This window comes from Suricata suricatta, chromosome 2 (assembly GCF_006229205.1).
Source record: "Suricata suricatta isolate VVHF042 chromosome 2, meerkat_22Aug2017_6uvM2_HiC, whole genome shotgun sequence".
In the NCBI taxonomy this organism is placed as follows: Eukaryota; Metazoa; Chordata; class Mammalia; order Carnivora; family Herpestidae; genus Suricata; species Suricata suricatta.
Window position 1 is genome coordinate 6,413,659 of NC_043701.1, and position 22,897 is coordinate 6,436,555.

General features: G+C 50.7%; 1 protein-coding gene across 1 annotated transcript in view; it reads left to right on the forward strand.

The window, feature by feature from the left end:
• Positions 1-22,897, forward strand: part of ZNF777 (zinc finger protein 777) — a 37,015-nt gene that overhangs the window by 215 nt on the left and 13,903 nt on the right. The window contains exons 2-5 of the mRNA XM_029954512.1: positions 3,783-4,634; positions 5,827-5,953; positions 8,315-8,428; positions 22,086-22,337. Coding sequence (XP_029810372.1) covers positions 3,798-4,634; positions 5,827-5,953; positions 8,315-8,428; positions 22,086-22,337 — 1,330 coding nt within the window. The 5' untranslated portion in view covers positions 3,783-3,797. The remainder of the gene's footprint in view (positions 1-3,782; positions 4,635-5,826; positions 5,954-8,314; positions 8,429-22,085; positions 22,338-22,897) is intronic.

Sequence of the window (22,897 nt, forward strand, 5' to 3'; positions counted from 1 at the left end):
GCTCCCTGCGGAGCCGGCGCAGCGTCCGTCGGGGTTGCCGCCGCACGTTTTCCGCAGAGCTCGCCCCCGCCGAGCCTCCCGCGGCCGGAGCGCGGCGCTGACGCGGCTCTCCCCATTTCGCAGAGCGGAGACACTGAGGCACAGACACCTGGCGGCGACCCGGCCGGCCTGCCCCAAGGTCACGTAGCGAGTCATCCGTGGCCCGGTGCCCGCGTCCCCAGAAATGCCGGCCTCCCGGACGGCGGGCCTGGACGGGGAGGAGGACGGCCCCGGCGGCGGCCTGTCCTGGGTTAGGGGCCTGGCCCGGCTCGCGGTGGACGCGGCCCGTCGGGGGGGGGGGGCGAGAGGGGGGGAGGGGACGGCAGGGTGCGAGGCCGGGCGAGCGGTTGCGTCGTGGGTAGCAGGTGACCCTCTGGCTCCGGCGCCTGGGCCTCCAGCCCCTAGGTCCGGAGGGCCCCCTGCCAAATTCTGGGTGTCCAGACGGATGGGGTCTGGGGAGCGAGCACCTGGGGGTTTGGTGGCCGATGTTCCTGTTTAATGGGCCGTTCTTAAAACTCGGGCCGAAAATCTGCCCGCAGACCTGCTCTTTGAGATGCAGGGGCTGTGCTGGGGAGCAGGATTGCTGCATGAGAGTCAGCGCCTCTGAGCCTCAGTTTCCTGGTGTGTACCGGAAGGGGTCGGAATAAATGCTTCCTAGAGAGCCTCCCGGTTCAATAAAAATAATCATCATCTCTTGGAAAAATAAAATAAAATGGAGATTTAAAAATGCCCACCTCTGGGCTTGGGTCTCCAGGGTCCCTGAATAGTATATAATTCGGAGTGAACCACACTGGGTCGTACAAGACACTGGCACAGCCTTCTTTTTTTTTTTTAATAAATCGATGGGAATGGTTCTATATTATTCTGCTAATTTCATGAATCCTGGAGACCCCATCTGCTTGGGATACACGAGGCAGGGAGAGTGAGTTAAATCCTGTGTACATAAAGTCCAGAATTGTCCCTCCCTGTCCCCCATCGTTGGAGAAGGCAAGCTTTTTCATCTTAGATATTATATTTACAGCTCCATCCCTCTCCTTGGCCATTTCTTCATGCTTAGGGTAAAATCAAGCCACAGGTTTATTGGTACGGAGCACATGATAACTAGGGGCTTTCATCTGGGGGTAGAGGAGGGGGTGCCCTCCTGTGGCCCCTTCATCCCTCAACATCCTCCAAATCTGGCAATGGAAAGAGCCAGTCTAATAATAGCGAGCAAAGAAATGGTAGTTTCCTTTGAGCTCGGATGAGTCTAGTTGGGAAGGATGCCTTCCTCTGCCGGCCTCTGTACTCTACTGGATGGGGCTTTTTGTCCTGCTTTTGGTTAACCGCCTGTATCACTCAGGGAGACTGACTTGGCCCCTGGCGATTTTCCCCTTCTATTCGTTGTAGACAAATACCCTAATCCCCCTCCCCGGACAGGGCCACGATGTGCTTATTGTGTTGCATTATGCTCCTTACTTTTCCGTGGGTCTGAGGCTCCTGTCCCGGAGGCCTGGCCTCTGTCTGCCTTCGCCTGTGAGGAGCTGAGAGGTGGCTTAGTGGCTGATGAGTCTTCAGGTCTGGGGATCTGTCACGCCCTCCTTGAAAGTGTTTAGACTTTTGTCTGTGTGCCGGAGTGTTCGTGGGGGAGAATCCAGAACTTTCATTAGGGTTTCAGAGGGGCCCCTGACCCCTGCTCTAAGTGGCTTGGTCTTTATGGGCAGGGTCTTCCCTAACATAGAACTTCCCCCAGGTCTTTGGTAGGTTTCCAAGGTGCTTGATGTTAGAGGTGGAGAGGATTCAGAACCCTTACTGAGACGCCAGGTCTCCGCTGACTGCTCTGGCCTAGGGGCAACCTATGGGGACCAAGGCTGAAAGCCCAAGTTCTGCAGCCCACCCGCTGTGTGACCTCAGGCAGGACGATTGATCCCTCCTGGCCCCTCCAGGCCTCAGCATCTTCGGATGCTAAGTGTGGGTAATGGTTCACGGAGTCCCTGTTTCATAGGGTTTCCTGGGGATTACATGAGAAAACCCTTTAAAATGCCTAACCCAGTTCACGGCACACAATAAATGCTGAGTAATTGTTCACTGTTATCTGACTAATAAGCTCTCACGTGTGGTTAGCTGCAGAGCTCTTAGATCATTCCACCTCAGAAACATGTCGCCTGAACAGGCCTTGTGTTTTCAGTTCTTGGCTTGCGCGCGTGGTGCCGTCTCAGTTGAGGTTCTCGTGAGTGAATGAACGAGCAAGTAAAGGGAAAGACAGCGGTAGGAGATGTAAATAGCTCTCGACTCTGACAGATGACCATTTTTTCTCTTGTGACTCAATCATATATACCGTTCAGTCATTCAACAGACATTTATTGAGCATGTACTATACGTCAGACTGGACACCAGGGATATACTCCTTTTCAAACAAAGAGGGCATTTCGGTTGTGTTAAAGCCCACTTGTACATGACACAGTGATGAGCCATTCAGCAGATTCGCTGAGGGATGATTATGAGGAAATGGATAAACATGTTAGAGAAGAAATTCTATTCAGCTCCAGTAAAGCTATTGATTGTCTAAATAAGTAAATACAGAGCTGGTCACTCAGAAGGCCTTGGCTTCACCTCCCTGGTAACACAGGAATTCTCTCAACATGAATGTAGCAAGGTGGGGAGCAGGGAGAGAGTGAATCAAGAAACTCTCAAAAGGAATCAATCTTTCTTTTGGTTCTAGTCCCCACCGGCCTTGAGGCGAGGCCCAGACCTGGCTGACTTCGGCCCCATTTCCAGTCTCTCCAGGCCTTTGCTCCTCAGTTCCCACCTCACAAACCACAGGGAGGAACCCAGACCCCCAGAGTTCACCTCCCACCGTGGACCATCTGTGCCCCCACCCCCACCCCTGGGGACTTTGGCTCCCGTACAAGTGGCTGACTTGCCATCCGCTGGCCTGGCTCGGGGTCTCTCTTACTGCTTTGCTTATAGCCTGGACCGCCCAGAAGCCCATTCAGCCTCTCCAGGAGGGGCGGGGTCCGTACAACATGTCCCAAAGTCAAACCTATACTGCATAAATCCTTTGAGAAATGTTATTGCTTAGTCAACACCTCAGCTTTTATGCAAGAGTCTGGGACAAAGGTAACTGCATGTCGTCACGAGTGGAGTAAGTGAGGGAAAGAATAAGAGAGGTGTGACTACCTGATAATTCCCGTAAGAAGCAGTGGGCCCAGATGGCCGCATTCATCTTCCGGGTAAGCCCCTGCACAGCACTGGCCCCGCCTCTGTCTCCGCCCACCTTGCTGGGAGTCTTGAGGTAGGAATAGTGCGGGCACTGACAAAACTCCGTCGTTTTTCGAGGTTTTATTTTATTTAATGCTCAGTGCTCAGACTCAGTGAGGTGGGCTTTGTTTTATGTGTGAGGACCCTGCGAACAGAGAGGTCCAGTTACCAGGCAGCAGTCCGGGTGGACAGGACCGAAAGCCGGGGCCAGCGACCGTCTCATATTCTGCTGGTCATGGGTGATCCTGTGAGGCGTCTGTTGTGAAGAAAGAGATGCTGCCAAACGCAGAAGGCGGCCTGGCTACCCTCTCTTTGTCATTAGGTGTCCTTTTGTACTTGATGTCTGAATCCGTGTAGGTTCTCAAGAAGAGAATCGCGTCCATGGAACATTCACTTGATTGCCAGTAAACCTGAAACCCTTTTTACGTGGGTGCCTATCTTTGGCATTTATTTTGCAGGCTGGAGACTGTGGCCTTCAATCCTGCCTTTTCTCTCCTTGACCACAGGTCCAGCCGCTGGACATGGAGACCCAACACTCCTCACCTCGGTCCTTCTCCAGCGTTCTGCAAGAAGAGACCCCACGTCAGGCCCCTGCTGGACCCCCCCGAGAAGCTCTCTTCCAGTCCCGTGTTCTTCCCCCTAAAGAAACTCCTTCTCCGTCTCCCCCCACTCTCCGACAAGGCTCCTTGGCCCAGACCCCCAAGCTAGAGACCTCTGGCCGAATGCCGCACGGTCCCCAGAAGGGACCCTCACTCCTGTACCCTGCCGCTTCTGAGCAAGAGACTCCTCTCCAGGGTCGCCCGACTTCCCAAGAAGAGACCCAGTATCTACCCCCAGCTGCTGCTGAACAAGAAATTTCACTTCTGTCCCACTCCACCCCGCACCAAGAAGCCCTGCTCCACTCGCCTGAAGTTCCTGAGAAAGACCCCCTGACCCTGTCCCCCACAGTTCCTGAGGCTGACATGGACCCCCTGCTGCAGAGCCCAGTGTCCCAAAAAGACACCCCCTTCCAGATCTCTTCTGCCGCCCAGAAGGACACACCGCTCCCGACAGCGGAGATCACGCGCTTGGCCGTGTGGGCTGCCGTCCAGGCGGTGGAGCGGAAACTGGAGGCCCAGGCCATGCGGCTCCTGACCCTCGAGGGGCGGACGGGGACGGCTGAGAAGAAGCTGGCTGACTGTGAGAAGACGGCCGTGGAGTTTGCGAACCATCTGGAGAGCAAGTGGGTCGTGCTGGGGACCCTGCTGCAGGAGTACGGGCTGCTGCAGAGGCGGCTGGAGAACATGGAGAACCTGCTGAAAAACCGAAACTTCTGGATCCTGCGGCTGCCGCCGGGCAGCAACGGAGAAGTCCCCAAGGTAAAAGCTATCCCAACGGGGGCTTCCCAAGGAGAGTCTGAGTTGGGACATGCTTTGGGAACTTCATATAAAAGAAGGAAAAAGAGATGGTTAGTGGGGCGCCTGGGTGGCTCATTCAGTTACATATCCAACTTCGGCTCAGGTCCTGATCTCACGGTTCATGCGTTTGAGCCCTGCATTGGGCTCTGTGCTGACAGCTCGGAGCCCAGAGCCTGCTTCCGATTCTGTGTCTCCCTCTCTGTCTGTTCCTCCCCTACTCATGCTCTGTCTCTCTCTCTCAAAAATAAACCTTAAAAAAAGCTTTTTAAAAACAGATGGTTAAGTAAAGGAAACAGACACAGTGATACCTAGTTAACATTTCTGTACTAAGCACAAGACAGGCCAAAATCAGACGATTTGTCCCGTTGATAAAGCCCTAGGTGAAGAGAACCGAGAACGTCCTAGTGATCAGGGATCATCAATTTGGAAGGGTGTTCCATTCCCAACAGGTGTGAACTCGTGGTTCACCGCTGAAGCGGATGGAGGACTTGGTGGAATGTTCCGGGCCTCCATCCTGCTCGACCTTTTTATCAGCTGACTTATAACTTATGTTGATGCCAGGAAAAATGTGATTTCAAGAGGCATCCTAAAGAACTAGAGAGTAGTTAGGTTTTAATATTATTTCTCAGAAGATCCTAGAGGAACTTGAACGTGGACTGGTTTTCATTCTGTTCTTTGGCGTGTTGTCCACAGCCGTATGGAGGGAAGAGACTTGGACTGTATTCTGTAGGCCAGCACTTCTCAAATGTCCTCGTGCACTTGAATCCCCTGGGGATCTTACTACACGCAGAATCTGATTTAGTGGGTCTAGAGCGGATCTGCATTTCTAGCAGTTTCCCCGGTGCCATTGATGCTAGTCTGCAGACTGTGCTTTCAGGGCAGGAAGGATTATCCTTCTAGACAGAAAACGCCCCGACAAAACATGGCCCTTACTCAGTGGGGCCACGGACAGTGGCTGAAGTCAAGCCAGGTTTCTAGAGAGATCCGTGGTGAATACCCAACAGAGGCCTTTGGGCCTTTCCCACTCCAGGCCTAAGAAGAGGTGTCTGAGCCAGGGCCATGGGGATGGGAGCCATTCGCCGCCTTGGGATTTGGCAGCGAAGGGCCCGCACCTGCCTTCCGGTCGGTCCAAGCTGAGTTTGTGTGCTTTCAGGTCCCTGTCACCTTCGATGATGTCGCCGTCCATTTCTCAGAGCAGGAGTGGGGGAACCTGTCGGAGTGGCAGAAGGAGCTCTACAAGAACGTGATGAGGGGCAACTACGAGTCTCTGGTGTCTATGGGTAAGGAGAAGCCCCACTCAGGGGGGCACAGGGGGCCTTCTTGACACTGGCCTGAGGTTCGGGGATGTTGGGAGTTCTGTGCTGCAGGATTCCCTGTAAACAAAAACCAGGAATCCTGGGGCAAGCGGAGAGAAGACTGACGTCAGGGTCTCACCTTTATGTAGTTTTCCCCATGGTCTCTGGGTTTGTGCGTGTGTATTTGTGTATGTATGTGTGTGTGTACACATACATGTATACGCATACATAACGAACTTGTCCAGCAAGGCGCTTTACTGAGACGCACATTATTTAACCCTCCGCCTCTCCCGTGGGGGAGCCAGGACACTCGCTCACTGAATGCTGTCCTTGATGGAGGGCTCATGTCCCCTGGGTTCTGGTCTCCACTGTGCGGAGACAGGGCTGTGACCCAGCAGTCTAATGCTCGTGCTAGCTCCCTACCAAAAAGTCACAATTTCACCGAGAACTCTATCACCCCAAAGTTTGTGGATTCTTGCTGTTTTCATTAGTAAGAGTATTTAAGGAAGAAAACCCTTTCGTCTGACAGGAATCCTTTTCTCTGCAACGGGAAACTCTTTGGGGACGGTTCAAGGCCAGGGCACAGAGAGATGACATAAAAAGTTAGAAAAACATTACGTATGCCATTGCATGGAAACTTTGACTCTTGCTAGAACTGGTAATTTTAGACACACATACCTCCCTGATAGGACTTTTTTTCTTTTTAATTCACTTTTTTCTCTTCTTTTTAAAGTATATACAGGGGCGCCTGGGTGGCTCAGTCGGTTAAGCGTCCGATTTTGGCTCAGGTCATGATCACAGTTCTGGGTTCAAGGCCCATATCGGGCTCTGTGCTGACAGCTCAGATTCTGTGTCTCCCTCTCTCTCTCTGCCTCTCCCTTGTTCATGCTCTGTTTCTCTCTGTCTCAGTAATAAATAAAAACATTAAAAAGGTTTTTTTTAATAAAGTATATACATACTTGTGAAAATTCAGCAATTTAGATTTATGTAATAAGGAGCAGTCCCCCGCCCCCCAAGTACTTCTTCCCAGAAGAAGAGGAAACCACACGGACCCTTTAGCAAGTGTTGTATACACGTGCATGTACACACACACACACACACACACACACAAAGCAGGTACTCGTGCACATGCAGTCTGTGGTTTGCACGAATGGGATTGTTCACTTATTTTACCGACCGGTAGGCCGTAGATAGATTTCCATGTCAGCTCAGAGAGACAGGGCAGCATCCGGATGAACCACTGGGCATCTGACCTTTCTGCTGTCGATGAGCAGCGGGCCGGCCGTGCCCTCACGGAGCGCTGTGATCAAAGAGAGGGAGACACAGAATCTCAACGTCTCTGTGTACTTATGTGCGCGCCCATGAGTGTTTCCATAGGACAGATTCTAGGAGAAGTTTGCCGAGTGAGGAGGGTCCATAGGACAGATTCTAGAAGTTTGCCGAATGAGGAGGGTGCGCATTTACAGTATCACGGCCGCTTCCTCCAGAAGGCTGTGTGTGTTCCCACCACGGAGGGTGACAGCGCCGTCTCTCGTGCCCTGGCCTGAACCGACGTCCTTCTGTTTTAAAGACTTGTCTTTTCTGACGGGTGGAAAATGACACTTCATTATTTGAATGTGTCTGTCTTTGATGATGAGTGAACTTGTGCATCTTTTCCTGTGTGTACTGGCCATTTGCATTTCTTCTGTGAATTATGTCCTCAAGTTTGCTTTTTTCTTTTCAGCTGATTGTAGAGGCTCTTTATATATAGTGACGGATGTTGACTCTCACAGAAGCCTTCCGTGTGACAAACACGTGCATGCGTGCGCGTGCGCTTCCCCACATTTCTTCCTCTCGGAACATTATTTCCAAAGAGCTTTAAACTTTTTTTATGTGAGAGACACTATTAGTGTCTAGTCTGATGGCTTCTAGATTTTATCAGGATTAGTTTTTCACTCAACGAGATTTCAAATCTGTCGTGTCTTTGTCGTGAAAAATCTGAGCAGGCATTGGCAGTAGTGGGACCACAGATGACAGAGGGCCGGTTTCCACCTGCGGACAGGGCGCGCCCGCTGCGGCTCCCTCATGGGAGGCCGTGGTTAACGCACAGGCGTGCAGGCCTGCACGCACATGCACGCATGCAGGCCCGCACATGCATGTACACGCACACATGCAGGCACGCACACATGTACACACACGCACGCACGCATGCAGGCCCACACGCACACGGACCCCTCAGGAGAAGGGCTGGGAACTTGGTTCGTGTCTTTCCAACGTCGCCGTTGGTAGGGTGGCCACTGCCAGGGTCCCAGTCACCCAGCTGACAGCTCACCACATTTGGTGTCTCTTTTCCTTCCTCCTGCCCAGACTATGCAATCTCCAAACCAGACCTCATGTCGCAGATGGAGCGCGGGGAGAGGCCGCCCATGCAGGAGCAGGAGGACTCCGAGGAAGGCGAGACGCCCGCAGACCCCAGTGCTGGTGAGTGGCCGCCGGGCGCCCACAGCTCTGCCCTCGCCATCCGTCAGCGCGCAGGAAGCCCAGCGGGGGGGTGTCTTGGTGCGCCGTAGACCCGGAGGGCTGCGTCAGCGAGCTGAGCGCCGGAAGGAGGCCTGCAAGTCCTGGGGCCCGCTGGGGGCCGCCATCCCCAGGGGCCCCAGGTGGCCACCCAAGAAAAATGCCATTGGGTTCATTGTCTTAGGGAGTTTTTGACCTTGTCTCAGGGGAGTGTCACCTCACTCTTTGCGGCAAACAAAACCAGAACTGAAAGAAAAGGGGCCACTTGTCGGGACGCTAGTGATGGTGCGTCCAGGAGACCCCCCCCAGAGAAGGGCCACTCCCTGGGTCCTGCAGCCGGTCAGTGGAAGGCTAGGGACAGACAGACTTTCCCGGGGATGTCGTACAATGTGCAGGACAATGTCTAGATGGGACAGTTTGAGGGGCACCTGGGTGGTGCAGTCAGTTCACTGTCCGTCCGGCTTCGGCTCAGGTCATGATCTCGCAGTTCATGAGTTCAAGCCCCGCATTGGGCTCTGTGCTGACAGCTCAGAGCCTGGAGCCTGCTTGAGATTCTGTGTCTCCCTCTCTTTCTGCTGCTCTCTCTCTGTCTCTCTGGCTCTCTTTCAAAAGTAAATAAAGATTTAAAAAAAATTTTTAGATGGGACATTTGATGGGAGCAGCAGAAAGGTGCCGAGCAGGACCGGCCACGGTTCCCCAGCACAGACCCCGGCGTCCGGCGCCTGCCCTTGACCCCGGCCTCGCTGCTCACCCGCGGCTTGATGTCAGGGACTCAGCCTTGCGGAAGCTGGTTTCCCCGCCTGCACGCCTCGGGCCTGGAGCGGGGACTGGCGTGCACCAGCGGCCCAGCGACCACCAGCCGTTGTCATTCTGCGCGGGGTCTTGTCCCGCCCCCGCCGCGGCCCACGTGCCTGCCCTGCTGGTATCATCGTGGCACAGAGTCTGTTTCCGGAGCTCCTGCTTTGGAAGCGCCTCTGGGCCCCTCTGCTCCACCCTGAAGGTCCGCGGCGGGAGCCTGTCCCTGTCCTTCGCAGTCATACGACATTGGCAATTGTGTCTTTCGGAAAAGGACGACAGTCTCGCAGGAGAACTGGTGGGAGCCTGCAGCCCGGGCTTGGCTATGAAGTGATGTCTCTGATTCTGGGGCCTGTCACCTGCCGGCCGGCTTCCAGCAGGAGGCCCGGAAACAGGCGGAGCCACGTCCGGCCTGCGGGCTGAAAGTGACAGCAGCTGACAGGAGACACAGAGGCCTGTGGAAAGTGGGTGCCGGCATCTTTCAGAGGAATCCTGTGTCCTCGCTTCCTAGAGACTTAGGCGGAGAGTAGAGGCTCACCTGGACTCCTTCTGGCAGACAAAAAAGATGATTTAAGAGTAGGTGAGAATGGGACTTGGGACAAAGTATGGCATGTGGCAGAGTGTCCTTTGTTGGGAAGAAAGTCAGTGTGCCCAGAAGGCTTGCGTGGCCACCGCCAAAAACGAGGGTCAAGTGGGAAGAAGAGACATCTGACGCAGAAGAAATAAGAAGGCCTGGGAGGCCGAGAAGGAGAGTCGGGGACGGCGGGTTACGGTAAATACCCCAAGGTCCGCTCTGTGTCCCTGGAGGGTGTTGCGGTCCATGTGCTGCTCCTCTAGCATCTTCTTAGAAGCACCAGGACGACGGCCCCCTCCCCTGTCGACTCGTTCACAGATGGCAGGGCCAGAATCGAAGCAAATCACCGCAGCCCAGCACACGCTTGTCCGCGCCCGAACTTCCATGGGAAGGGGCCGCCTCGCAGCGGCTGCCCTGTGTGGCTGGAATGTGCCCTTTGTTCCCCTGGCCCGTCACCGGCCCCCTCGGGGAGGACGGGGAGGATGTGGGAACCGCAGGCACGCAGGGCTGGCCGTGAACTCGAACCTCGGTGCGACACCAGAGGCCCCGCCCCCTGGACAGCGGAACCGACCTGCGAATCTGCGGGTATCCGAGCCCCAGACAAGCTAGTGGTGACCTGCCTGCTCGTGTGTCTTCTCCCTCAGAAAGGTGGCCGCAGAACCAGCTCTGGCGTGATACCAACGAGGAAAATCCTAGAACATTGAGAATTTTCATAGTGGCAAATGCACTGAACATGACAATTTTATGAACTGGCTTAGTAAATGTACTCAGTAAACTGTTATTTATGGTTTGGATCCCTAAGGGCAAGGAGATCCAAACATGATTCAGGCATCGACCCTGCTCTCCAAAGACTCCGAGCACAGGCTCCCATTCGTGGCCCTCTGCGGGGCGGCGACAGAGGCCTGGAGAGGCCGGTACCGTTTGCACCTAACAGGTGAGCAGAGAGTAAAACAGACCAGAAGGCATGGCTGAAATCCAACGTCTCCCTCTTTTTAAGAAGCAGTTTGATACTTTTTTTAGTCTTTAAATACATTTTAAATATTTAAAAAGTACATATACTTGACCTAAGAATTTCCTTTCCTCTCTGAGAGTCTGTAGCGTGGGAGAGGATCCAAACAATGGGTTAGGGTGCACCAAGGCCGTGTTACACTATGATGTATATATTTTTTTAACATTTTTCTTAGAGAGAGAGAGAGACAGAGTACCAGCGGGGGAGGGGCAGAGATGGAGACACAGAATCTGAAGCAGGCTCCAGGCTATGAGCCGTCAGCACAGGGCCCGACGCGGGGCTCGAACACATGTACTGCGAGATCGTGACCTGAGCCGCCCAGGCGCCCCTCATTACAATACACCCTTACACAGCCACTAAGATCCTAAGTGAAGTTCTTATACTGTAGGTTTCGTTTGTGTGTTTATTACTTAGTTCATCAGTTTGTATACGTCAAGAGGCTTATAGCAATAACTAACCCGCCCACCCGCCACCTATAAAATTACGCTAAGGATCAGTGGGAGAGCTGTGGAAGCAGGCGTCCAGGCGCCTGAGACGCGGCCCGGGAGACCCCGCTGAAATGGGAGGGCAGGAAAGGCCTCTCTGAGGAAGTGGAATGTTTAGTGGGAACTTAAAGAGCAAGTAGGTGAACCAGCTGCTCCGAGGAGCATCCCTGGAAGGGAGGAGTCCGGAAGCCAAGAGACCAGGTGGAGAATTTGAAGTCCAGGCGGGTGACCGTGGCGAAGCCAGGAGAGAAGCAGGTGTTCGCGGGATCGGTTTTAAGAGTAGAGACTTGGAGGGACTTGGAAGTGGCGAGTGTTGACCGCAGGAGAGTCTCCCCCCATCCCCCCACCTGTGACTGCAGTGAGACACTAGACGGGGACACCAGAAGGTGTGGACCTGGACATATGACAAGAACATGTCGGGTTCGAGATCCCCGCGGGGGCTCGAGGGGACAGTGTTGGTGTTGAAGAAGCAGCTGAAGAAAGATTTAAAAACAGATGTGAGCTAGAGACAGACAGCTGGGTGCTGGTGGCATGGGCCTCGTCTGGAGAGGGAGAGGAGAAAGCGGAGGCCATGCCCCAGGGAGCCCTGACTTGCAGAGCAGATTTGGCAATTTAGAATACATCGGTCTGGGTGGGGCCTCAGCGTTAATATTCTTTACAGCCCTTCCAAGATGATTCTCATGCACAGCCAGGGCTGAGAACCACTATTGTAAGATTTGGAAAAGGAGGCAGCGGATCCGCAGGAAACAGAAGGCGTGGTCCGAAAGGTAGCAAGACATGAAGAGGGTTGGGGCCCAGCAGGTGGCTGGCTCAGTCCGTAGAGCGTGTGAGATGTGGATGGCGCATGGTTGGGTAGTTCAAGAGGAGAGCGTTTCCAGAAGGAGGGAGCGTGGGCAACCATGTTGGATTCTGCGCGCGGCTTAAGGAGGCAGAAACTGCCGTGTCCACCAGATCTGCAGGCGGGGCGCGCCAGGGACCTCGGCAGGAGAGGCGTTGGCCGTGTGATGGGTAGAGGCCCATCGGGGTGGATGGAGGGGAGGGCGGGAGGCGAGGGAGGCAGCACCCATCGTCTGTTGTTCAAGTTCAGGTGTAGCTGTGAGTGGGGAGTGAAAATACAGGGCAGTGGCTCGGTGGGGCAGGGGGCAGACCTCGTCTGCTTAAGCTGGGGTTCGCTAACGCCAGTGTGGGGTGCCGATGGCCGCGGTCCAGGTGATGGGGAAAGTTGATGATGCAGAAATGGGAAATGTAAATGTAACGAGAAGTCCATGATGTAAACAGAGGATGGGGAGGGGGGTTGAATAAAGAAATGCTATTTCATTACATTTCCTTTCAATTTTTTTCCCTGTTTATTGTATGCTTTGTAGAATGATCTGATGTAAGTATATATTACCGCTTAGTCGGTAAAAATAATTTTTCACAAAAACAATGCATGAAGAAAGTCTTCGAGTTAAAGATGGCAGGTTGAACATGTGTTTACTCCTACCTCCCAGAATCCTTCCAAAGCAAGAGTGAAGGGACTTTTTAAAAGAGTGGACCAGGAGACAAAGCAACCAAATCTTGGAAGTCTGAAAGCAGATGGCTGGGTGATTACTGATTTAGAAAGCTAAATCCAAAATTGGTATTGGGGAAAGCAGAAAAGAAACTGGATTTGCACTCCACCCCCATCCCTACCCAAGACTCGGGAGTTTGCAGTAGCAAAGAGACTCTAGGTATCTTTGGAAATGGGGGCAAAAGTGGGGTTAAAAACGGAAGAGAGAGAGAGAGAGAAAGCACGAACGAACGAGGAAGGGGCAGAGATGGGGGTGGACAGAGCCTCTGAAGCAGGCTCCCACTGATATTCTGATTCAGGTCCAAACTCACGAACCGTGAGATTGTGACCTGAGGTGAAGTCTGACACTCAACTGACTGAGCCACCAGGGCGCCCCAAGGTCAGAGGTCTTTTAAAGAGGCGTTTAGACCCTACCACATCCCCTCCACTCCCTACAGCGGGCGTCTGCCTCTCCCAACCTTGATACACAACCAAAGCTTACTCCCTGGGGAAGACGAACAAGAGGATGTCTGAACGTGGGCTCCAGGCACAGTGGAGGGTGGGCGCCACGCCGAGAACAAGGGATTTTTGAAACTTGACCTACAGATATTGGGACCTCCAGCCTTCCTCCCAAGTGACGCTGACCTCCAGGACGAAAGCCCCAGGGCACTGTCTTGCCTGGACACCTTTGGGACCCGCCCAAGGTATTTCCCAGTGAAATGACTCAGCAAAGTCATCCTGTTGGGAAACCCATCACTAGCAAGCCCTACCCAAATGCACCAAACTAAATCTCTTTTGAGCATGCTACTTTTAAATGTAAATAGACAACCAAGAACCCCAGACATTTGGGAAAAGCCTCTAATATACAGAGACCAAAGGAAAAGAAAGCAGAAAAAATACATTTCAAAGAAACAAGAGACCATGCAGAGAGATGTAAAAAGCTATGTTTAAATACATACGTATATACTTATAAATACAAAATATATGTAACATATATGTATTTCACATTCCGTAAGGAGATGAAAGAAGTGAATTATTTATGACACAAAAGCATAATGCAAAAAAACGAAAGAAAGAAAAAGAAAGGAACTCTTGGAATTTAAAAGTGATAAAAAATAAAAACTCGGTAGCAGTGTTAGAAGATAAAGTTGAGCGCATGTCCCAGAAAATAGAACAGAAAGAGAAAAAAGGAAATAGTGAGGGGCACCTGGATGGCTCAGTTGGTTAAGTATCCGACTTCGGCTTAAGTCATGATCTCACAGTTCGTGAGTTCAAGCCCCGAGTTGTGCTCTGTGCTGACAGCTCAGAGCCTGGAACCTGCTTCGGATTCTGTGCATCTCTCTACATGCCCCACCCCTGCTCGCACTCTGTCTCTTTCAAAAATAAACACTTTATAAAATTTTTTAAAAAAGAAGGAGAAGATAGTGAGCGAAGAAAAGGGGATGGGCATTCCAACATCCAGATAATAGGAATATCAAGAAAAAAGAAGGAAGGAATTTGCCCTGAAATAATTCGAGGAAAATTTTCCAACGCTAAAAGACAGTTTTCTAGATCAAAAGAGCCCACCAACCATCCAGAACAATGGATGAAAATAGAGCCGGGCCTTACATCCTTCAGCAAGAAGTTTCAGCGCAACTGAGGCCAAAACAATCCTACAAGTGTCCAGAGAGAAAGAAATGGTCCATACAAAGGAACAAGAATTAGAATGGCATGAGGCGTTTCACTGACATTGGGAGAAGACAGCGGAGCAACACCTTCAAAATTTGTTAAATTTTAAAACGGGGAAATCTTTTCCAACCATTCCAGAGTTTTATATCAGCCAGACTCTTCTAATTAAATGTGAAAAATGAAATCGAGATATTTTCAAGGTCTCTCGTGCACCGTCTCTCAAAGTGGGGGAGGCGCTTTGCTGAAATGAGGAGGTAAGCCGAGAAAGAGGCGTCAGGAGCTCCACCAGGAGCGAGTGAGGCGCGGGGAGTCCCTGGGGTGCTGCCAAAGGGGGGTCCCAAGAAGACAGCCATGCACCTGGAGGCAACCAGTCCAGACTGGAGCACGTCAGAAGGTCCTAGAAAGTGTTTCTTCAAGTAGATGAAATTAAGAAATACCCAGTATGTCTGAAGGTTTTTAGGAGCGAATTACAGAAGGGGTTGAGGAGTTTGGAGCCGACTTCATGAAAGACAGTAAGCCAAGCCAAGAAAACACAAATGAGCAACTGCAGGGAAAGCAAAGACGTTCACATAGACAAGTAACTGGTGTACTGCACATTCAGTTTTGCGTCACATTTATGTCATCTAATCATGTAAACACCCGATACTAATCCAGCCAGAATTGCAACCTAAATTGGAAGGATAAGGGATTTGGAAGAGATCTGCCTGGATGGGGAGAGGTGGTCTTCATGTCCAGCTCTTGGAAGGCAGTAGGCGATGTTTAAATTGAAAACTCAAGGAGTAGCAATATAAGTCTGTTCCTCAGCGTTAGGAAGGGGAATGACAAAGGAATCAGCTGGAGTTGTTTAAGATTTTTTTTTTAACCTTTTGTTTATTTTTGAGAGACAGAGACCAAGCATGAGCAGGGGAGGGGCGGAGAGAGGGAGATTCAGAGCAGGCTCCAGGCTCCGAGCTGTCAGCACAGAGCCCGATGGGGGCCCGAACCCACAAAGTGTGAGTGAGATCATGGTCTGATCTTAACCTCACCTTACCTGACTGAGCCACCCAGCCAGAGGCCCCTAAGATTTATAAAAGTAATGTGCCCAGAACTTCCAAAGTCTAACAGGAAGTGCAGCCATGAGAAGGTTGGAAAGCCGGTGTCGACCTCCAGCGCTTGGCTTTGAGCTGGTAGAGAAGGTTAACGTGGCGACACTGGCTTTTAACTTTGCAGTAAAACTCTGAAGTGTTGTCAGCACAATTCAGGAAGAACAAATGCAGAGAAAGTCAAAGCCCCACATAATTCTCTCTCTCAAGACATGTGCATAATTTATGTGCATATAACACAGATACACACGGCTTTCCTTATGTAAATACATTCTCATTGTAGAAGAAAGACAATATAGCAGTGTGTTGTTTGGGAACTCGCTTTTTTCAGTTACATCTCTTTGACATCTTTACATGTAAGAACATCCAAAGCTATCTTTAATAGCAGACTATAGTATTCTTTGTATTGATTTCATAAATCTTATGCACATGTCAGAAAGTTATTTAGAAGTAGACTTTCTGGATCGAAGAGTAGACCCATTTAAAATTTTGATACATACTTAAAAATGTCCTTCAAAACTGGGGCGCCCGGGTGGCCCAGTCGGTTGAGTGTCCAACTTCAGCTCAGGTCATGATCTCATGGTTAGAGGGTTCAAGCCCTGAGGTGGGCTCTGTGCTGACAGCTCAGAGCCTGGAGCCTGCTTTGGATTCTGTGTCTCCCTCTCTCTCTGTCCCTTCCCCACTGGCACTCTGTCTCTGTCTCTCTTCAAAAATAAACATTAAAAAAAGTCCCTCAAAACAGTTGTGCCAATTTATACACCTTCAGTTTATACACGACCATGGGACTACCTGTTTTCCCCACACTGAAGTCAATTATAGGTATTACTTATCTTTTTATTACTTGCCCAGAGTGATGGGTAGAAAAGATGATAATTTGATGCTTTCATTTACTTCCGTAAGAGCAGTGTTGAGCCTGTTTTCATACCTTTATTGATCACCAGGATGTCCTATCTTATGAATTATCTCCTGCTTATTGTTTTTTGGGATTACTCATTTTTTTATTGATTTGTGAAAGCTTTTTAAATGTTAAGGGTATTCGGTCTTATTATGTATGTGAATATGTTTCTGATTATATGGTGTACCTTGGTAAATAGTATTTGTGTGTGGGTGTGAGTGTGTAGGTGTGGTATGGCTGTTTTACATTGTTGTGTGTTCAGATTTATCAGTTTTAAGTTTCTGGGTATTCACATCTACCAGTTATGGCGTCTGGATTTCACATTAAGTATAGAAACACTCAGCCCCTTTATTCAGTAAACATGGTCACAGGTCTTGGCCTTCTGAGCTTTTCAAAAGCCTCTAAAACTATTTGAAATCCGAATTAAAATATTTTTTGCTCCGGAAAACAAAAAGAAAATTGCAGAATATAAATAATAGCGAAGGATTTTAATTAAGCGTCTGCAAATAGAACATCATATCAGCTTCACCGACTATTATCTGCGGTGCTCGTCAACACGCTGTACGTTTGGAAACAGTTGGTAGGAGAGTTCTCCCCGCATCATGCGGGGCTCTCGGGAAGAAGTGGAATCACAGAGATCACAAACCAAGCACAGATTAAATATGTCCCTCGTCACCAAACAATGCCAAGGCAAAACTAGAGAAATTCTTTCAAAAATTTACAGCAGGGCGCCTGGGTGGCTCAGTCGGTTGAGCTCCCAGCTTCGGCTCAGGTCATGATCTCACTGTTTGTGGGTTCGAGCCCCGCATCGGGCTCTGTGCTGACAGCTAGCTCAGAGCCTGGAGTCTGCTTCAGATTCTGTGTCTTCCTCTCTCCCTGACCCTCCCCTGCTCATGCTGTGTCTCTCTCAAAAATAAATAAAAAACATTTAAAAAAATTTACAGCTAAACATGAGAGTGGATACATGTTGGGCACACACGTTTGGTGTGGCGGGTCCAGGGGCCTCCAGGAGGAGGCTCTGAGTCCCAGGGGGCGGGGGTGGCCCGTTCCTCCGCTCAGATGTATAAAAAAGAAAAAGAAAGAAGTTATGCTTTCTTCTAATACTAGTATGATGTCATCGGGTCTAAAGTCTTGTTTTATCGGTGACTTACTTTGATGTGAAGATTGTTTTCTTGTCGGCAAGTGAGCTGTCCTCACTCCGTCCATTTAAAAGTTTTCCTTACTGGTTTGCAATTCTACCACTGGTCATAAACTGTACTCCTACAACGTATGTGTCTTTATTTTTTTTTTAATGGGAGAACAAATTACTGCTTACAGTGTTTATTTTTGAGAGAGACAGAGTGTGAGCAGGGGAGGGCAGATAGAGAGGGAGACAGAGTGTGAGCAGGGGAGGGCAGAGAGAGAGGGAGACACAGAATCCGAGGCAGGCTCCAGGCTCCGAACTGTCAGCCTAGACCCTGACGCAGGGTTCCTCCAACTCAGGAATCGCAAGACCAAGACCTGAGCCGAAGTCAGACGCTTAATGGACTGAGCTGCCCAGGCGCCCCACAAATTACTTCCTATAAATGCAATTTGGTTGTCAATACTTCCTGAAAAGTTGTTTGGGATGGGGAAGCCCTTCTGGTGGAGACAGCTGGCTCCCCTACTGTCTGACAAATGGAAGGGAGGCATGAAAATGTATAAATATGGCACGTTTTGAGGGAAAAAGAAAGAAACGCCATAGGAAGTACAGTTACATTCAGCTGAGAGCATGGTAGGAGGTGTGGCAGAATGAGGTCTCGAATTCCGTCCCCCATCCCCACGTTATGAGGGAGCACTTCTCGGAAGTATAAAAAGCCCCGTGGGTCACAGAGACACTCCAAAATGTAGGGGTGCATGACCGCAGGTGCATCGCCCTGGGCAAGTTCGATCATCTGCAGGACTTTGCTTTCAGCAGAATTGAAGGAGAACCGAATTAAGTTGTCAGCTAATAGGTCACCAGAAACCGTGTTGACATGTGTTAGCCATGTGCTTTCATAGCATTGTAATTCAGAACAAACTCAAAGAGTCAGGTGCTGATTCCTGCCAGCCCACCCCTGTATCTATGCAAATGAGCCTTCCCAATGGTTGTAGTTATGGAAATGAAAACGAGGAATTGATTTGATTCTGAACTGTGTCACAGTCCAGTAATAAGAACATTCATTCTCAGATAAACAAACTAATTGGTAAAAAAAAAAAATACTCCCATGTTTCTAAGAGACGTTTCTATTACGTTTTTTTCCTATCTTGAATAGCCACGGTGTATCATTCTACAGTAATAATAACGAAGGATGACTTAAGCCGAGAAAACAACAGGTGGAGAGCCCTGTGGTTATTAGAAAGGAAAACAAAATTAATCTTTCCATTTACGTACTCATTTTTGTGGCAGAGTGGTAGACAAGGAGGCCAGTAAAAGGCTTCCAAGCATAAAGATATGTTCTATGAGGATAAAATTCTGTGGGCAACATGGGAGTGGAAATAGAAATTCAAGGGGAAAAGGAATGATATAAAAACTTGGACTTTCAAAGAAGAACTTGTGCGTGTATTTTTTAAGTGAATAATGGTGGGTTTAAAATTGCTGCAGTTCTCAGATCCCCCTGGCGACATTCAAAAGTGACACAAGAGTTTATTTTAAGACATCAATATTTACAGTACTCCAAAAATGACATCTTTTGGAGTTACTGAACCATTTTATATGTTTATTCAAAGAAAAATAGTGCAAAGGAGCACCTAGATGACTAGGTTTTAAAGACGACTGTAGGGAGGAAGGCAGGTAAAATGTTTCCAGGAGTGTGTGAGGTCAGGGGAAGAGCCGTTCCTGGTGCCGGAGCCCTGGTCGAGCCTGTGACCCCAGCGCAGACCCCAGGATCGCAGAGAGAAGCGTGCCCTGCTGGTGGAGCACGGTGGCCGGGGAACACTGGAAACCAGCAGGGTCAAGGGACAGAGAAGAGGAGCCGCTGTCCCCACCCCCCAGGTGGGAGAGAAGAGGAGAGGAAGCAAGATGACTGAACTGGAACAGGACAAGCGGGATTATGAGCGTGCGTGAGACGGAGAGTAGGAGGAAAGTCTAGGGACTTGGTTGTGTGGGGCGGTAGGCACTTCCATGTGCCAGGCTGTGGCCAAGGCGTCGGGACCATCGGAGCTGCTCTGTAGTCCGCTACTCCCCACGGCTGGCAGGAGACGGGGCAGCTGCTCGGAGGAGGATTAAAGGGTTGCGGGGCACCAGAAAGAACCCAGCTCTGGGTCCCACGGCTTCAGACGCCAGCGGGCACACTTGGCCGCCCTGTTTTCCCGGCTTTTGGCTCAGGGATCACCAGTGCCCGTGGGTGACGGCCAGGGGCTTCACAGGGCCAGGGACTGTTGGCTTTGTTTGCGAGTTTGCTGGTTTCTTTTCTCTTCCCACAACACTTGCCACCTTCTCACATACCATGTAACTTATTAATTATGTTTATTTGCTGAGGTACGTGGGAGGGTGCGGAACAGCTCTGTCGCGCTCACTGAGGCTTCCCGAGCCGTTAGAACACCCCATCGCACGTAGTTGGTGCTCAGTAAATATGCGCTGAATGGATGATGAATGTGTTTAGGCATTATACATTTACAGTGTCCTTAATTAAAAAGTGATTTTCAACCGTGAGGAGTTTCTGCTGATACCACTCTCTCCATAGCGAAGAAAGTAAAACTGAATCCCTACCTCACACTCTACACAAAAATAAAAGTAAATTTCAGACAGAGCAAAAGACCTAAATAAAACCATCATAACCTTGAAATAAAATCCAGGAGACTAGATGAACCATCCAGGAGTGGAGGAGACCCTCTCAGCTAAGACAGAAAACCCGGAAGCCATAGAAGAAAGAGGGACATGTGTGACCATGTGTGAACGTGAAGGTCTGACAGGAGATGGCACGTTTGGGAGTGTCTGAAATGCTGTGACGGGAAAACGGGTTATCTTCACAGGAAACACAGGACTCTGACCAGTTGACAAAAACAGAACACAATTCACGCAGATTCAACCAGAAAAGGCCAATAAGTAAAAGGATATTCAGATTCCCCGAAAGCGGGATTAAAGTATCAGTAAGTTGTCAATTGACACCCCTCTGAGTGGGGAACACGTAAAGGAGCGTGAAGTCTCTCTCTGGCAGGGGTGTGGGGAAGAGGATGTTCTCACGCAGGCCTGGTAGACTGTCGCCTCCTGGTTCAAAAGGAGCCCAGTGACATCTAGCAGATCAAAAATAACGACACCTTTGACTCGGCAGCCCCTGCTCCTGGGGTTCTCATGGAAATAAAACCTCTATTTTATAGCCGGCCATGTAAATCAACATGTGATTGCAGCGCAGTTCATCACACTGAAAGACCAGGAACAAAACAAAACAAAACAAAACGAATGTTCCTGAGGGCGTCTGGGTGGCTCAGTCGGTTGAGTGTCCAACTTCAGCTCAGGTCACAATCTCGCAGTTTGTGGGTTCGAGCCCCCACGTTCAGCTGTGTGCTGACAGCTCAGAGCCTGGAGCCTGTTTCGGATTCTGTGTCTCCCTCTCTCCCTGCCCCTTCCCTGCTTGCTCTCTGTCTTTCTGTATCAAAAATCACATTAAACATTAAAAAAATTTTTTAAATGAACGTTTCTTCAGGAAGGGACGGGTTGAACATGCGCGCAGCGTTTAGGAGGAGTGCGGTAGCTCCGCAGAAATTGCGCGGGAATTCCTACAGACTCTGAGAGGCACGGGAGGTAGACGGCAATTTTCTTTTTATTTTTTAACCAACGACAGCCAGAAAATAAAAACAGGTACGCATAAACATGTTGCAATAAATAACCACAGAAGCACAGAGAAAAATACTAGGTTAGCCAAAGGGGTGGCCCGGGGAGGCCATAGCGGGAAGAGGGGTAGTGAGAGGAAGGGGAAGGCGAATGAGAAGAGAAAACCTCATGCGCTGAGAGAGTCTGTGCGAGATCCCACTTATGCACAGTGACACCCGTGTGTGTGTGTGTGTGTGTGTGTGTGTGTGTGTGTGTGTGTGTGTGTGTGGACATTTGAAATCACCTGCAGACCTACCGGCAGGTTTTTTAAAAAGACAATATGTGTAATCAGATGCTGTTTAACTGAAAACAAACCCAAGAGCTCCACGTGCTTGTTACCTGTGGGCCAGGAGGGGACCCGGGGGTGTCCGGCCTGTCTGCGCCGGCCCCCGGGGGCGTGGCCTGGAAAGGTGTGCAGGGTGAGGAGCTGGTTAGCCTGTTCGTTATCCAACTTGACTGTAAGGGAGAGAAACTGTCCACTTTGGCCTGGCCTGACCCGAGAACGGGAATTAAGATCTCTTTTTAAACCCCAGCAACACTGTTTTAAAAACTGTAGGGGCCGTGGAACACAAACTCCGCATCTGTTTTAACTGTTCATATTGATGATGTTCAAGGCTAGAAACCGTCCAGAAATTTCTGTCTACTCACTCAACGCAGCATTGTATTTCCTCACAGTCTCAAAAATAAGAGTTTTTGAAATGTAAAAATCTAGGCTGCAGAAACCTTGGAGGTGCACTGACCGTGTTCTGGGTTCTTTTGTCCCCCGCCCTCTCAGCCCACGACGGGATCGTGATCAAGATCGAGGTGCAGACCAATGACGAGGGCTCAGAAAGTTTGGAGACGCCAGAGCCACTGATGGGGCAGGTGGAGGAGCACGGCTTTCAGGACTCGGAGCTGGGGGACCCGTGCGCAGAGCAGCCAGACCTGGACATGCAGGAACAGGACAATACACTGGAAGAGTCCACCGAAGGCTCTGGCGAGTTCAGCGAGCTCAAGCAGATGCTGGTGCAGCAGAGAAACTGCGCAGGTCAGTGGGAGGGGTCCCGGCGCCGGGAGTGGCCCCCCTGAGGCCCACAGGTAGGCCCCTGCCTCTGGGAGAGGTGGAGTGTCCTTCAGAGAGGTCGTTTGACAGTGATGGGCGGACAGGTGTGACACCCCCACACGTGGCCTCGGGCGTCGTGCCTCGGGATTTGTAAGAATCGGTCTCTGGCCTGGGCAGAAGGTATTGACAGGCAAAGACTAGGTCAGATGAGGACCCCAGGGGACCTAGAGTTCATCTCTCTCCAGCTCCCTTCCTTCTGTAGGCAGGGAAGGTCAGATCAGTTGCGCAAGGTCACAACGCTGGGGCCAAGGTAGAATTTCCGGGTGGCCCTGATGGTTCTCCCGTCACACTGGAGGCCTCAGTGGCCCGGAGATCTCAGCCCCAACAGAGCAAGTTTTGTAAAATGACGGACAGTACGGTCCCTTCCCAGGAGAATCGAGCCATCACTTGGGTTTCATGGTGAAACCTCGGGGTCACCCTTCTGCATGCGTGCTCTTGCTCCTTGTGAGCTCAAGAAAAGCGAGGACGTGGGCTCTCAGCAGGCC